Consider the following 17,694-nt stretch of genomic DNA (forward strand, 5'->3'; position numbering starts at 1 on the left):
CCATATAAGACTTTCTAGAATGCAGTTAGGATACAGTGCCTTTACTTGCATATTGCATTGTGTTGTCTCTAGCCTTCCTGTCGTTGGTGTGATGTGATTTCAGTGTGTGTTTGTACGATGTGTTTGATCCACACATATGAAGATTTCAGAAAACATGTGCCAGAGAGCAACACTCAGGGTGTCTGGTGGATTTAAATCTAATTTGCCCACTGGCTGCTTGGTTCCCTGACGCATTGTAATAGTCTTTGTATAATCTGCTTCATGCTCCGTTGAGCATTCTTTGTTAAGTGGAAGACTTCAGAGAAAATGTGTTTTTCATTGACTGTCCTTATTAGTCCTAAACAAGCTCATTTCTTATTTACACGGAGAGCAGGATACCAAAAAAAACTATTTGTTAGGTTAGAATTATGTCAGGGAAGAGAGCTGGAGTTGTGTTGTGTTGTTTTAGTGGAACAACTGGTCTAGTACCCATTACAAAGATACATATACAAATTTAACATTGATATTCTGTTCATGCGTTTTCCTCTACTTACTTAACCCAGTTAGCAAGCTAGTTGATTGTGATCGTTGTGCTTTCTGACATCTGGGAGCTATAGAGGCAATTATTATCCAGATTTCATCACTTAGTAGGATAGGCTGTTTCGTCGATACTTCAACTTTAGAGGTAAATGGCTCTGTGCAGCCAGTACAAAATATATATTTAATTACATAACACAACTTACTTTAATTCAATATTTACGCACAGAGCATTGGTAGACTTTTAATATGTTGTTGAAGAAGACACACATAAGGCATCTAAAGGAGTAAAAAACAAAACAAGCATACTGTATTTTTGGTGAGCAGTCAACCTTTTGAAGGATAACTGGACTACAAGTGTTGTTATTTCTAAGAGGGATGACGAAGCAACTGAGTTGACTGAATGCATTCAAATACAAAAACGTTTTTTTTCCATAACAAAAATATGTGTTGTTATATTGGTCAAATTATTCCTTTTAACAACCAATGTACATTTGCGTCCTCCCGTGATGTAAAACCTATAGGTTATTGAATGTCTGAGAAGTATTAGACTTTTGTCTGTGGTCTGAAACCTAGAACACATGGACAAGAACAGAACAGATCAGGGTTTGGAATCATTTACATCTCACCACCATCATACTGTAGACAATGTTCTTGTTAACATGAAGACACTGAAACATGGTATATACAGAATCCTGACTCCCCGCTGCAAGTACTTGCTAAAGGTAACCCAGAAATGTCTGCCCATCTCGCAGTCTGTCTGAGTTTTCTGACAACAGATGTGCTGTACATCCAAAAGCAGTGTTTCCTCAAAGAACAAAATTCAGAATTCAATAAGGTCCCCCATTGGTATCCTTGAACTGCACCATTCCCAGTACCCTTGAGCAGCAGTTTTTTTTGAGAATTCACACATCCAGGAAAGCAAACTGAATGTCTTTGTTGGGTCCTTGGATTGATCTGAAACAAACAAAAGGGAGAGCACTAAGATATTGTGATATATTGCAGTGCAGCTATAATGTTCATCTTGTTTATTAGAGGCTTTATGATAAGATGGTATACAGTAACAGCTCCATGGAACATGTCAAAGCTGACCTCTGCAGTTGGTCCGTCTAAAGTTCGAGGTATTCTTCGCTTGCAGGCTGTTGGGTGTTCTAAAAAAGAAAGGAGACATTAGTAAAACAAATCAAAATGTACAGTGAAATGCCTTACAGTGAAATGCTTACTTACAGGCCCTAACCAGTAAAACATAGGTATTAGGTAGTATAGATATATACTTCAGTCAATACCTTGTGCCTTTGTCTTTAAATGTAAAGTCTGTATTGTTCTATTGGTGCAAATTCCTCATGACTGTAACTCTCCCTCCTTCAGTATGTCTCTGTTTCAAATGGTAACGAGAGGCTATCTTACCCGGGTGGTTTTGATCTTGTTCCCAGCGTAACACATCCAGCCTGAGTTGTCAGGCAGCGTCTTGCACTCCTCTCCCTCCAGGCAGGGCTCCATCTCGCACCACCACTTCCCAATCACTATGGATGCTGCAGGCAACAAATGGATAAGGTGACCTGAGTATGTCTTACCCAGTGGAACGGCTATATGTGATAGCAGTGCATGACTTGGAGATGGATTGGTGACTAGAGGGTCTGTTGCTTTGTTCATCACATGACACACACATCTAAATTGTGGGAATCTGTCTGACAAATATCAAAGTAACTGTCAACTCTCCCTTGTCTTAGATCTGTAACATCCCTACCTGTATGGTGTGATAATCGATCAAAATCCAAATGGCAATCCTTGTACCAGTACTTACAAAACAAAATATGCACTGAAACAACCCTATGTGAATTATTGAAAGAATTGTATATCATTGCATTTCTTACATGCGTCATAAATCAAAGAGAAAGACAGACGCCTAGACATGTGTAGGAGGAGGCATAGCTGTGACTCTAATGCAGGCCATATTCTTGCTCTGGGAAAAGAAAATTGCCTTAAATACAGGTTAAATGTCCAGCAAATCTCAGATGTTTGACAGAAGAAAATACCCTGTCAGTCCTGACAGACAGAATAGACCTGAAATTCCCTCACTCTGTCTACTCTGCTCAGTAATTATGGCAACATCATCTAATGGTTAGAATCTAAAGAAGCATACAAGCAGGTGAGAAGTAATGCTCGCTGTACAGCACAGGAAGAATATATAGGGAGGCATATAGGCTAATATTGGCTTCTGTTGGATCTTTACTAGAGATGGTAAAATTGTGCCTCATCAGTCAAAAACCCAATACATACAATTCATAAAGCAACACTGCAATTCCGCAGTACAAAATGAGGCAGTTGTGTTGTATGTGGCCAGTAAGTTCAGAAAATATTTGGTTTGAGTGTTTTAATTCAAATAAAATGTTATGGACTGTATAACACTGTATTTACAAAAATTAGAGTGGGTAGTGACTTGGTCACACAGTGGAATCAATAGTATATAATTGAACAACAGCGTTGTGTGTGTGTGTGTGTGTGTGTGTGTGTGTGTGTGTGTGTGTGTGTGTGTGTGTGTGTGTGTGTGTGTGTGTGTGTGTGTGTGTGTGTGTGTGTGTGTGTGTGTGTGTGTGTGTGTGTGTGTGTGTGTGTGTGTGTGTGTGTGTGTGTGATGTGTGTATAGTCTCTAAGGTCCAGGTCTGTGCAGGGAGACAGCTAGAGTTAACTGTTCAGCATTCTGATGGCCTGGTGGTACTAGCTGTCTCGGAGCCTGTAGGTCCGAGACCTCATGCTCTGATACAGCTTGCCAGATGGTAACTGAGGGAACAGTCCGCGGCTTGGGTGACTGGAGTCCTTGACGATCTTTCGGGCCTTCCTCAGTCACCACCTGGTGTAAATGTTCTGCCCCCAGTGATATATTGGGCTGTCGGCACCACCCTCTGTAGAGCCTTCTGGTTGAGGGTGGTGCAGTTGCCGTACCAGGCGGTGACGCATCCGGTCAAGATGCTCTCGATTGTGCAGCTGTTTTTGCCTACCCTCACCACCTGGGGTCTGCCTGTCAGGAAGTCCAGGATCCAGTTGCAGAGGGAGGTGTTCAGACCCAGGGTCCTGAGCTTAGTGTTGAGCTTGGAGGGGACTATGGTGTTGAACACAGAGCTGTAGTCGAGGAACAGTATTCTCACATAGGTGTTCCTCTTGTCCAGATGGGACAGGGCAGTGTGTAGAGCAATGGTGATTGCATCATCCTTGGATCTGTTGGGTAAGTATGCTAATTGGAGTAGGTCCAGGGTGTCAGGTAAGGTGGAGCTGTTGTGGTCCTTGATCAGCCTCTCGAAGCATTTCATGATGACAGAAGTGAGCGCTACAGGCCAATGGTCATTAGGAAGGTTACTTTAGTTTGCTTTGGTACAGAGACAATGGTGGACATCTTGAAGCATGTGGGGATCACAGACTGGGACAGGGAGAGGTTGAATATGTCCATGAACACTGCAGCCAGCTGGTCTAACAGTGTTCTTTACTGTCGTAGTCTAAGTGGTTTTCCAGTCATACATATTCATCACCCATGAGGACCTCACTTGGACCTGTTCCTTATGGTAAACAGGGTTACCAAGGTTTGTTGCCAGGAGGCTGGTCGAACCAAGGTTATAGTGCATCTATTAATCAATAACAACAACTCCTTGGGCATCCTGTCTTAGACTTGACACTATTTAAAACTAAACGCATAATAAATAAAGAACCATGGCAGCTTCTCTCGGTCTAGGAAATGATTGCCATTGATGAATTGTATATGTTCTTCGATACGTTCTCTCAGGTTCATACTTCTACAGTCATCTAATCAGACGAAAGGGATAGAGCATGGGGCTCTCTATTTCTACTGGCCACCTGCTGTGATATTTGCTATTCCAGATCTATTGGGAAAGGCGGAAGCATCATACACACTCCAAATGATATATTGTACTACTTTTATGCAACCCTGGAGAAACATATTTTAAAGAACTGTTGAATATGGGTTCTATTAGCAGCACCTGTGTGAGTCCAATCAGTGATAGTACCAACACTTCTCTTGCGCCTGCAATACCAATGGGGATTGTGATGGTAGTGGTGGTACTCACCGTCAACACAGGAGGGTCTGTTCCTGGTAGTCCCTGCCACCTTCCCTGGTAGACAGGAACACTTGACTGTCTGGGACCGCTCTTCAATCTTGTTCTTATTACAGCATCTGTGAGCAGCAATCACCTCACATGTTCCTCCCTCTAAGAAAAAACAACAATTCAGAATAACTCCTGAGCTTAGTCCAGGGTTTCTTAAACTATCCCTGTATCCCAAAGTGGGCCCTGGGCATGTGAGAGATAGGTCGCGAGTTAGGAGGATACATCTAGAATCACATACTATTTATTTTCAATTGGGTTCATTGTAGGAGGATTTGGGTCACGGAAGAGCGGTCAATTTCTCATTTGGGTCTGAAGCTGAAAGATCCCCTGGCTTACTTGATAGCGAAGTCAGCACAATTAACAATGATTTATGTAGCTGTATATGTAGGATTGTTGGTGGTCTGTTAAATAGCTTCACCACCTGTGTATGTTTTCGGTTTTTATCACAATATCAACATACAGTAGATGGAATATCTTTATGCAAGACATTACAAGTTTATTACATGTGACAGCTATTAATATGTCAAGCAGATTTATCATAAACAAGAGTAATGGCTGTTGTGCTTTGACTGAGTGAGGCCCCTGGTGTGTGTGTGACAGAATGATGATGATAATGGAGAGCCAGTAGATAAAGACATATCTATAAGCAGGATGAGAATGTCTTCAGGGGCCATCCTTCCCCCTCAGTCTGAATAATGGCCCTTCATGTAATTATCAGGAGGTTGGTTATCTTTGCCTACAGGACACCTGCCCGATGTCCCTCTTTATCAGCCTGGCTGGCTTACTCTGCCTGCAGGACAGACATCTCCCTATCAGGAGGCCCCACCTGCTGTCCTCAGCGGTCTACCCCTACACCTAACACTGTCAACACAACAAGTAGGACCCATCCAACAATTAGGCCTGTCTGTTGACCAGAAACAAGGAAGGTTTATTGTGAATCAGGTAGGAGAAATGTAAAGCTTCCCATTTGGAGGAGTTTGTAGAGAGAAAGTATATTCCTTTGTATTTTCTAAATGAGGCAAGTATGAACATTTTCCCACTTGGAGAAGTTTGTTGAGAAATGTATATGTCATTAAGTTTTTAAAATGTTTTATGACTAGAGAATGTAATTGCAGAGCAGCAGTGGATATCACCTGCTGATGAAAGTAATACAATGGAACATATAGCCCATGAGACTGGGTTGAATAACACTCGTGCTATAATCTTACCTTGTGCAATATCCAAAGATTAGTCAAATATAGCCAACGGACTTTTCACCAACTAGATAGAAATTTTGATTTGTCTTCAAAGATATGAGATTTCAAGTAAAACCCATATTCAGAGTCAAAACCCAGATTAACATTTAAAAGAGCTTAAATTCAGGTTGGAGATGAGTCGGTGTCGGTTTCATGCTATAATTCAGACATCATGGTAGAGCCTGATAAGATTATCTAACACCACCTCGCCTGACCCTTGGATGAAAGGAGACCACACACTACTCTCCTACCGATTCACTTGCTCAGTCATTCCAACACCTTATCTCATTAGCAAAATAATTCCGTTCACATTTTCAATAAGACATGCAAAGACTGTTTAAGAGGCTTCCAAATGTTACCATTATAAGTAAGGGTATTAGGATTTGTGATATTCTTCACCCACCCACTGTCTTTATGCATCATAGCGTTGTGTTTTTCAGAGTGTGCATTGTATCAGATATCTGAAATGTCTAGGATCGACTGAGAAGTGACTGCAAATAATAGCAGCAAAGCCGGGAAGTGACGTTAGAGACAGCCTAGAGGTTTAATTGGTGGAAATAATTGTAATACAGTAATTAAACAATGGTAATTGATGTTTAATTGAGGGGGAGGAAAGAAATGACAAACTTTGGCTTCCCAATTCTCAGAGGGGTTTTTGTGACTCAAGGCTAGTGGTTGAGAAAAAGTCAACAACCTTTGGCAGAAGTTGAGGAGAGACCATAAAGTATATCTCTGAGCCTGGTCGTTGTACTGTATAACAACAGGGCATATTTGCACAATGTTGATCCTGATATAGCAGTGGAAGCAATAGGGCATCAGTTAAAACAACAACAGCCCACAGGGGTTTGTTCTCTTTAATGCATCTTCTTAATTGCATAAGACAAGACCCAGATTCATCCTTTGATCTATTTAAAACCACACTACTCAACAGAGTCCACTTTGTTCGTTGCTTGTTGAGAGGAGAGCAGCAGAGAGAACACACGTTTGAGTCTGGATATACACTATAATTGGAAATCATTACCGCTGAAGAATATATTAAAATCAAATAAAAATGCAAATAGACTTGGTTATTTCCAGCTGGGCAGGTGTATTCGGTGGCTTCAAACAAAAGTAATGTAAAACTGATGAGCGTTCTTTAAGCTCAGTCGGCGTGGAGTCAGTTTGTGACTGCCACACACTGCATGCCCCAAGACCACATCTCTGCCACACCACATCATGAATATATCAGGGGAGATGGAGAAAAGCTGCCTATGGATAATAATAATGGCTGGAGATGAATACTGCCTCATCAGGTGACGGCTACTGGAGCCATGCCAGGATATAATCATTTTCTGTATTTCCATTCCCCTCCTCCATTATCAATGGCTGAGAAGAAAGTCAATATGACAAATGGTGTCAGAACTAGTGTGTGCATGCATGTGTTTATGTAGCTATAGGTCCAATAGAAGCTGTGATATTCTATGGAAGGTTGAGTTTGTGTATTTTCCAAAAAGCAGAAAAATATCAGTTTAATATCTCCCATCTCTCCCGGAGAAGCACATTATGTGAAGCATGTCACGAGCCAGTTCCTGATCTCTTAGCTTATTGATTCTACTGCCGTTGTGTTGACTGACAGTCGTTCCAGGGGGTTGGTGGTAAAGGCAAGCAGGAACAGGAGGAGCTTTTCTAGTATGGCACTGTTTTAGTTGCCATGACATGTTTCTGCTAGTGCCCTCCTCCTGGCTGCAGGACTTTGAACATTGGATTTGTCAGCAACACAGGTGCCAACACACAACCTGCCACCCGATAGATCTGGGCCGCTTTTTTTATTTTCTTTAGAGGCATTGACCCTTTTCACTGCATTTCGAGGAAAGATAAGGTACAGTCCTTACATTTGACAATGTACTTTCTGTGGTACTCAGGGGAGATGGTTGTAACATTTCAAACTAGTGTAAAAGGGGTTTGGGAGCCCCGGGTCATGGGGGCTGCAGAGACAAACCTTTGTGTGAACACTAAATAATTTAAGAACCCATGATTTGGACAGGTCACACAACACCTGGTGTCTATGGTAAATCACTTTCTGAAGACTAACAGAGGAGTACATCAGTTTCTGGGGAGTCCACAAAACAATCAAACACATGCTGAAACCCAGTGAAACCCAGCGGAAATGAAGAATGATGATTTATTACCCCTAATATAGAGGTTCATACTGTAGTGCCAACACATGCATGACAATGACTCACAACATTGATATTCCACAATTGCGTGGCTCTGAGATTCTCTGTGTCTAATGGAGGTGAACAGGGGCAATATGGGACCAATAATTGACTATTCACCAGTAATGAAGCTGCTATTTCTCAAAGGCAAATGGTCGCTACATCTCACTAGAAATGTCACTAATACTATATGCCATAAGCATGCCATGACTTGCTGTCTACTATAATTAACACAGAGAGTATGTGTGTGTGTGTCACTGGCGTAATGCAGTTTCAGTGGACCCCTACAAGGTCGGAGATGCCCCCCTCATAAAAAATGAATAATGTAATGTGTCAGCCAGACACAAAGTATAGAATACCGATAGCTGTCCATAGTGCTGAAATTGCGGTATGTTTCTGTGGTTGATTTCTTATCGGATCGATGATAGGCTTTCTGTGGTGCTAGGGCATATCCAGCTTTGCTTTAACTAAGGGGCTCCTGTGTGGTGCAGCGCTATAAGGCACTGCATCTCAATGCAAGATGCAGTCCCTGGTTCAAATGCAGGCTGTGTCACATCCGGCCGTGATTGGGAATCCCATACGGCGGCGCACAATTGGGCCAGCTTTTGTCTGGGGTAGGCTGTCATTGTAAATAAGAATTGGTTCTTAACCGACTTGCCTAGTTAAATTTTTAAAAATCTATTTTTTTTAAATTAATTTTATTGTTAAGCCTATTTGGTCCTCATTTTGTCATGTTAAGCCTAACATTTCACAAAGCTATACACGGTGTTGCAATGCTGTCATTTTAAGATTGCTGGCTGGTGGCAATAATGTAATTACTTGTTCAGTAATTGAAGTTGGAAATGAAAACATTGCAGATAGTAAAATAAACGTTTGATGCAAAAGCAATGAGTTACCAATAGATTGTTTTGAATATACTACTGTCCTATATAGGCTACCTGAACCTGCATGACATGAGCTGTCCTCACTCTCTCTCCCAGCGTGGACAGAAAGTTGTTGTGCATAAAACCAGTCTATTAATTCCAAATAACACAGTATGTCCACCCTCAAAACAGTAGCTTACTAGGGATTGTTTCATTATGCATTGTAGTCTACTATCTACAGTGCTTTCAGAAAGTATTCACACCCCTTGACTTATCCCACATTTTGTTGTGTTACAGCCTGAATTCAAAATGGATGAAACAGTTTTTAGAAATTAAGTACAGAATGATCTCATTTACACAAGTATTCACACCCCTAAGTCGATACTTTGAAGAAACACCTTTGGCATCAATTACAGCTGTGAGTCTTTGTAAGTCTCTTAGAGTTTTCCACACCAAGATTGTGCAACATTTTCCCATTATTATTTTCATAATTCTTCAAGCTCTATCAAATTGGTTGTTGATCATTGCTAGACAAACATTTTCAGGTCTTCCCATAGATTTCCAAGCCTATTGAAGTCAAAACTAACTCGTCCACTCAGGAACATTCATTGTCTTCTTGGTAAGCAACTCCACTGTATATTTGGCATTTTAGGTTATTGTCCTGCTGAAAGGTGAATTCATCTCCCAGTGTCTGGTGGAATGCAGACTGAACCAAGTTTTCCTCAAAAAGTTTGCCTGTGCTTTGCTCCATTTCTTTTTATCCTGAACAACTCCACAGTCCTTAACGATTACAAGCATACCCATAACATGATGCAGCTACCACTATTCTTGAAAATATGTAATGTGTTGTATTTGCCCCAAACATAACACTTTGTATTCAGGACAAAAAGTGAATTACTTTGTCACATTTTGTGTAGTATTACTTTCGTGTCTTGCAAACAGGATGCATGTTTTGGAATATTTTATTCTGTACAGGCTTCCTTCATTTCTCTGTGTCAATTAAATTAGTATTGTGGAGTAACTACAATGCTGTTGATCCATCCTCAGTTTTCTCCTATCACAGCCATTAAACTCTAGAACTGTTTTACAGTCACCATTGGCCTCATGGGTGAAATCCCGGAGCGGTTTGCTTCCTCTTCAGCAACTTAGTTTGGAAGGATGCCTGTATATTTGTAGTGACTGGGTGTGTTGATACACCATCCAAAGTGTAATTAATAACTTCGGTCACCTTTTTTTACCCATCTACTAATAGGTGCCCTTTTCGGCAAGCATTGGAAAACCTCCCTAGTCTTAATGGTTGAATCTGTGTTCAAATTCACTGCTCAACTGAGGGACCTTACATATGTGTATAGTACAGACATGAGGCATTCAAAAATCATGTTAAACACTTTTATTTGCATACACTATGCATTTGCTGAGTGATCCCATGCAACTATTGTGACTTTTAAAGCAAATATTTACTTCTGAATTTATTTAGGCTTGTCATAACAAATGGGTTGAATACTTACTTACTGACTCAAGACATTTCAGCTTACATTTTTTTAACTAAATTTGTAAAATAAAAATAAAACATAATTCCACTTTAACATTATGGGTTATTGTGTGTAGGCCAGTGACACAAACAATCTCAATTAATCATTTTTAAATTCAGACTGTAACACAACACAGTGTGGAGAAAGTCTGAAGAAACTTATTTATCTGCTATTTATTAACTTTTTAAAATGAAAATTACACATCAAATACATGTTGGCTTGAGGATAAATTCAGCAACTATTTATTGTTGAACTAAGCGGGTTTTGTCAGGCTAATGGCCTAAACAAATGGGCTGCAATATTCAAGGTAAATAAAATAAAATAAAATCTAACTTGAGGGACTCCCCAAGGCTTCTGAAGTCCTTGTGTGTTTTTTATTTATTCTACTCTATAGTATGTGGGTCCAGGCCCGACTGTTTTCTATACTGAGTATTGCCAACACAGTCTTTCCTGAGACATTGTGCATTGTGTCTATTGCACTGCACACAATTTAAACTTAGTCTTGAATGATGAATGCCAAGATATACCAGAGATAAGGGACTGCTTATATTGCAACCACACAACTCAAATACCGGTTCACCAGCAAACCAATTTTTTTTGTTCAAACCCTCAAGAACTGTTGTCCGCTAAAGATTATCATCTGTTTGCATCTGGCACATTTATTGGCTGTCCGGTATCCAGACGACCTGTCGCCAGAGCTTCCTATACAGTTAACCTCTTTCCGTATTAAACATGTTGAGGCCTGAAACTAAGGAGAAGGAGAGGCTCAATTAAAGATGTTGCAGAACTGCTGTATTTGAAGCACTACTGCCCAGTTTCCCTGATGTTGCTATGGCAATCAAGCTGTTTTTACCATCACTGCAACTGCTGTTTCTACAGAGATATCGTCCTCTAAACTAAAACTCCTACAGAACTACTTTAAAAGCAGTAGGCTCTCGGTCTGATACAAACTTTTGAACACCTGAGTCATCTCCACTCATTGCACTGGCACCGTCGTAGTCGTGACAACGGCATTTGTTCCTCGATATATCCCCTTATACTTTCAAATCGGTAAAAAAAAAAACACAGATGCATGAGACACACACGCATGAGCATACACACACCAACACACAGACGCATGCGCGCATGGACGCGCTCAGGTGACATGGCTCTCTCCCACGCTCTCACGCATCTACGCACACACACACACATTCAGGCATAGACATTGGTGTGTGATCTGCTAATCTAGGACAACTCCTTCAGAACAATGCCATGTTTGGCTGCCTTCAGAGATGTTTCTAAAAGTTACATCATGTAATTATTGCCTTTATTACATAATTTGAGGAGGAAATAAGAATGATTGGTATTGATGATGTCATAACAAAGTAAAGTAACTGCTCTCAGTAAATATTACACTTAAATTGTAGCAAATATTAAATTTGCAACCTAGGTCCCTCTTTTGTGTGCTCAAATGTTATAAAAATAACAAATAACTTAAATGAAACAGCAGGACAGATCTCCAAGAGTCCTAGAAAACCACAGCCCATGCTTGGAAGGAAGCAGCATGCCTGTCACCATTAAATAGAAGATTTGCTCAAGGTGACCCGTAATAGGCAGCTCTTATGGTTCATTCTCTGTAGAGGTCCATGCCAGCAGGCTACCACAGCCCTGTTACTGAGGTAATGAGACAACCAGATTAGAGAATGTCAAATTAATGCAGATGGAAGACAGCGAGAGCCACAAAACACAAGCCTGCATGGTGTCAAATTTAAGGACTATGTTTCTCCCTCCAGTAAAGTCCCTACAGTGCTGTTGTTATTCTGGTCTCAAATGCTTGGGGAAAACAGAGAGACATGGAGACAATATTGCATGATAAATTCTATGATAAATATGCCGCTCATGAGAAATTTGTTTCTGCAAAAAAAGAACAGCGTAAGATAACATGATATGTTTGCCAATTATAACTTTGTCTTTTGAAATTCAATAGACAAAATGAAATCTAGATGAATCGTGTGAGTCATGGCACAAAAAAAAACCCTGTGTAACTGAATGTTATGAACAGCTCAATGTTAGATCAATGTTTCCTTAGAGCAAATAACATGGCTTTGAAAAGCACTGAGAAGTCCCAGTAAGTGTGTGTGCGTGTGCATGTGTGCATGTGTGCATGCGTGCGTACCCGTGTTTACCTACCCTCCCAGAGCAGAAAGAATGATCCTTCCCTCTCCCCCTCTGGATTTGATTTAGCAAAGTCCTTTTTCACAGCATGCACAATTTACACATGGCTGAAGAAAAATATAAATTGCTACTCTGAAAAAGTAGGGCCCATGACAAATATAAGCAAGGAAATGTATGAAATAAATGGCTGGCAGCACTGTCACTTTAACACAGGAGGGTGAAAGATATGTCCTATGCAACAGGCCACCTAGAATGGGCAATACTTTATTGAAATGCAAACTGAGAGGAGGGAGCTGCTGCTGCTGTTTTGAGATGCATGAAAACAGCATGGAAGAGAGGGACCAGAGAGTGAGGGACCAGAGAGAGAAAGGGAATGTTTTTTTCCTCCCATTTGCATCTGAGCCTCAAAGCCTGTCTCCACAGCTGTCATACAGGGTGGCAGAGGCTGTTGTAAAACTGGTATTGATCAAGGGTATGAAATCATATTCCCAGTCTTCCCTTATGTGAAACACTGCCCATGGTGATTAGGTTTTGCTGTGGATATACTGTATTTGTGTGCTGTCGGTCGTGACAACAAACTACAGTAGCAAACATTCAGTGAAAGACATACATGCCACTTTAGACTTGCATTATCTGGTGAATGGTGACATTGGTAAAGTAGGAGTAGAAACATGGAACATGAGCCCCTAGTTTCCTTACTCCATTGTTAAATGTCAAAGCTTTGTCTGCCTGTCTATGTATCTGGCCCTGGCTCTCTCTGCCTGCTACGTTTCCAGGTATTTAATATCTATAGATAGCCTTCCCTGATGACAGACTTAGAGTCTGCATGGAGAAAGAAAGAATGAAAAAAAAGAAAGAATGAAAGTTAAGAAAGAAAGGAGGTAAGTGATTGGCGGGCGCTATTCAGAGTCTTCAGTGGACAGCTGCTTAGCTTGGATCTGTAGCGACGTCGTTTCCTCTTAGGGCTGGATGGACGGACACTGCGAACTGGTGCTGGGTACTAATGTGTCTGGCTGCCCTGCTACTGCACTCTGCTGCAACATGTGCTCTGTGTGATAATGCACTGTATAATAGAATGCTTAAATAACCTGTCATACAATAAGACATGTACTCTCCTGGGTTGGGTAGTAATGATTACGTAAGTTTCGCAGGGTGACAGTGCTGGTAAAAGGAGTTGAAGGAAATGGTGAATGATTAATTCAATATGCTGGTGTTGTGCAGAGATGTTTTAGGTAACAAGCATTTTCAGTTATCTTAATCGTGCGTTAGGAATTAGGCCACGTGGGTGTTGGTGCCGTGTACAGCCTACTGTTTCATGTTTTATCTAACTTCTAGCCTACTCTCCAGTCCTGTTGCCAGCAGTGGACTGTTTGGTTCATATTAATGAAGGGGCAGTATACCAATCATCATTTCTATACAATGAAGTACCATTAGGTACTTTCTTATCACAAGTGTCCCAATGTGAGAGAATAGGATGCTGCTCCAATTGATGCTCTCTAGCCTAACTCCATCCCTCATCCTATGATAGGGTTCTCGTTATTGCAACAGAGCAGTCATTTCTATCTATCACCCCTCTACTACGGCATCGGCATGCTTAACATCAGCTCTGAACCTGCTGTAATTGGATGGGTGGTTGAAATATGTAAAGTGATTTGTGGCACACCAAGGAGGTATAAGAGGCATAAGAAGCTGAAATCTGCAATAGAGCCTGATACTCACAGTATTAATTACCTTCCTTATTTATCATACCAAGCCTCATCCTTGGACCTAATTAGGAATTCAAGATGCTATTTTTCTAGTTAATGAGGTTTAAGTCATGATAATGAATTGCATATCCCTGTCGAGCATTTGAAATAACTAAGAATGGAGGGTAAAGACTTATCCTGCAGATATACTGTCGGTGTACTGGACATAGAGTTTCCTTTATTGACAAGGGTCAGAGTTGAACCAGAGTGTGGACATGATGAACCGAGGTGTGGACATGATGAACCGGGGTGTGGACATGATGAACCGAGGTGTGGACATGATGAACCGGGGTGTGGACATGATGAACCGGGGTGTGGACATGATGAACCGGGGTGTGGACATGATGAACCGGGGTGTGGACATGATGAACCGAGGTGTGGACATGATGAACCGGGGTGTGGACATGATGAACCGGGGTATGGACATGATGAACCGAGGTGTGGACATGATGAACCGGGGTGTGGACATGATGAACCGAGGTGTGGACATGATGAACCGGGGTGTGGGCATGATGAACCGAGGTGTGGACATGATGAACCGGGGTGTGGACATGATGAACCGGGGTGTGGACATGATGAACCGAGGTGTGGGCATGATGAACCGAGGTGTGGACATGATGAACCGAGGTGTGGACATGATGAACCGAGGTGTGGGCATGATGAACCGAGGTGTGGACATGATGAACCGAGGTGTGGACATGATGAACCGAGGTGTGGACATGATGAACCGAGGTGTGGGCATGATGAACCGAGGTGTGGGCATGATGAACCGAGGTGTGGACATGATGAACCGAGGTGTGGACATGATGAACCGAGGTGTGGACATGATGAACCGGGGTGTGGACATGATGAACCGAGGTGTGGACATGATGAACCGAGGTGTGGACATGATGAACCGGGGTGTGGGCATGATGAACCGAGGTGTGGGCATGATGAACCGAGGTGTGGACATGATGAACCGAGGTGTGGACATGATGAACCGGGGTGTGGGCATGATGAACCGAGGTGTGGACATGATGAACCGGGGTGTGGACATGATGAACCGAGGTGTGGACATGATGAACCGAGGTGTGGGCATGATGAACCGAGGTGTGGACATGATGAACCGGGATGTGGGCATGATGAACCGAGGTATGGGCATGATGAACCGAGGTGTGGGCATGATGAACCGAGGTGTGGGCATGATGAACCGAGGTGTGGACATGATGAACCGAGGTGTGGACATGATGAACCGGGGTGTGGGCATGATGAACCGAGATGTGGACATGATGAACCATGATGATGAACCGAGGTGTGGACATGATGAACCGAGGTGTGGACATGATGAGGTGTGGACATGATGAACCGAGGTGTGGACATGATGAACCGAGGTGTGGGCATGATGAACCGAGGTGTGGGCATGATGAACCGAGGTGTGGACATGATGAACCGAGGTGTGGACATGATGAACCGAGGTGTGGACATGATGAACCGGGGTGTGGACATGATGAACCGAGGTGTGGACATGATGAACCGAGGTGTGGACATGATGAACCGGGGTGTGGGCATGATGAACCGAGGTGTGGGCATGATGAACCGAGGTGTGGACATGATGAACCGAGGTGTGGACATGATGAACCGGGGTGTGGGCATGATGAACCGAGGTGTGGACATGATGAACCGGGGTGTGGACATGATGAACCGAGGTGTGGACATGATGAACCGAGGTGTGGGCATGATGAACCGAGGTGTGGACATGATGAACCGGGATGTGGGCATGATGGTATGGGCATGATGAACCGAGGTGTGGACATGATGAACCGAGGTGTGGGCATGATGAACCGAGGTGTGGGCATGATGAACCGAGGTGTGGACATGATGAACCGGGATGTGGGCATGATGAACCGAGGTATGGGCATGATGAACCGAGGTGTGGGCATGATGAACCGAGGTGTGGACATGATGAACTGGGGTGTGGGCATGATGAACCGAGATGTGGACATGATGAACCGGGGTGTGGACATGATGAACCGAGGTGTGGACATGATGAACCGGGGTGTGGACATGATGAACCGGGGTGTGGACATGATGAACCGGGGTGTGGACATGAAGCTAGGGTTAGGGTTATGGTTATGGCTAGGGATATAGTTGAGAATAGGGTTAGGGTTATGGTTATGGCTAGGGATATAGTTGAGAATAGGGTTAGGGTTATGGTTATGGCTAGGGATATAGTTGAGAATAGGGTTAGGTTTGAACCAAGATATGGACATGAAGCTAGGATTAGGGTTAGGTTTTTTTTTTTTTTTTTTTTTTTTTTCCACCTTTATTTAACCAGGTAGGCTAGTTGAGAACAAGTTCTCATTTGCAACTGCGACCTGGCCAAGATAAAGCATAGCAGTGTGAACAGACAACACAGAGTTACACATGGAGTAAACAATTAACAAGTCAATAACACAGTAGGAAAAAAAAAGAAAAAAAGGGGAGTCTATATACAATGTGTGCAAAAGGCATGAGGTAGGCGAATAATTACAATATTGCAGATTAACACTGGAGTGACAAATGATCAGATGATCATGTACAGGTAGAGATATTGGTGTGCAAAAGAGCAGAAAAGTAAATAAATAAAAACTGCGGGGATGAGGTAGGTGAAAATGGGTGGGCTATTTACCAATAGACTATGTACAGCTGCAGCGATCGGTTAGCTGCTCAGATAGCTGATGTTTGAAGTTGGTGAGGGAGATAAAAGTCTCCAACTTCAGCGATTTTTGCAATTCGTTCCAGTCACAGCCAGCAGAGTACTGGAACGAAAGACGGCCGAATGAGGTGTTGGCTTTAGGGATGATCAGTGAGATACACCTGCTGGAGCGCGTGCTACGGATGGGTGTTGCCATCGTGACCAGTGAACTGAGATAAGGCAGAGCTTTACCTAGCATGGCCTTGTAGATGACCTGGAGCCAGTGGGTCTGGCGACGAATATGTAGCGAGGGCCAGCCGACTAGAGCATACAAGTCGCAGTGGTGGGTAGTATAAGGTGCTTTAGTGACAAAACGGATGGCACTGTGATAAACTGCATCCAGTTTGCTGAGTAGAGTGTTGGAAGCAATTTTGTAGATGACATCGCCGAAGTCGAGGATCGGTAGGATAGTCAGTTTTACTAGGGTAAGCTTGGCAGCGTGAGTGAAGGAGGCTTTGTTGCGGAATAGAAAGCCGACTCTTGATTTGATTTTCGATTGGAGATGTTTGATATGAGTCTGGAAGGAGAGTTTGCAGTCTAGCCAGACACCTAGGTACTTATAGGTGTCCACATATTCAAGGTCGGAACCATCCAGGGTGGTGATGCTGGTCGGGCATGCAGGTGCA

The 17,694-nt window shown here is 42.6% G+C and overlaps 1 protein-coding gene across 3 annotated transcripts in view; it reads right to left on the reverse strand.

Moving 5' to 3' along the window:
- Nucleotides 1-1,117: 1,117 nt before the first annotated feature.
- The window catches only part of LOC118359458 (chemokine-like protein TAFA-1), a 32,429-nt gene continuing 15,852 nt past the window's right edge, over nucleotides 1,118-17,694 (reverse strand). For all 3 annotated transcript variants that reach the window (XM_035737977.1, XM_035737974.1, XM_035737976.1), the window contains 4 exons: nucleotides 4,593-4,733; nucleotides 1,924-2,048; nucleotides 1,609-1,667; nucleotides 1,118-1,473 (listed from right to left, as the gene is read on the reverse strand). In XM_035737977.1, the coding sequence (XP_035593870.1) occupies nucleotides 1,626-1,667; nucleotides 1,924-2,048; nucleotides 4,593-4,733 (308 nt within the window). In that variant the 3' untranslated portion in view covers nucleotides 1,118-1,473; nucleotides 1,609-1,625. The remainder of the gene's footprint in view (nucleotides 1,474-1,608; nucleotides 1,668-1,923; nucleotides 2,049-4,592; nucleotides 4,734-17,694) is intronic.

Source organism: Oncorhynchus keta, chromosome 27, assembly GCF_023373465.1.
Source record: "Oncorhynchus keta strain PuntledgeMale-10-30-2019 chromosome 27, Oket_V2, whole genome shotgun sequence".
NCBI lineage: Eukaryota > Metazoa > Chordata > Actinopteri > Salmoniformes > Salmonidae > Oncorhynchus > Oncorhynchus keta.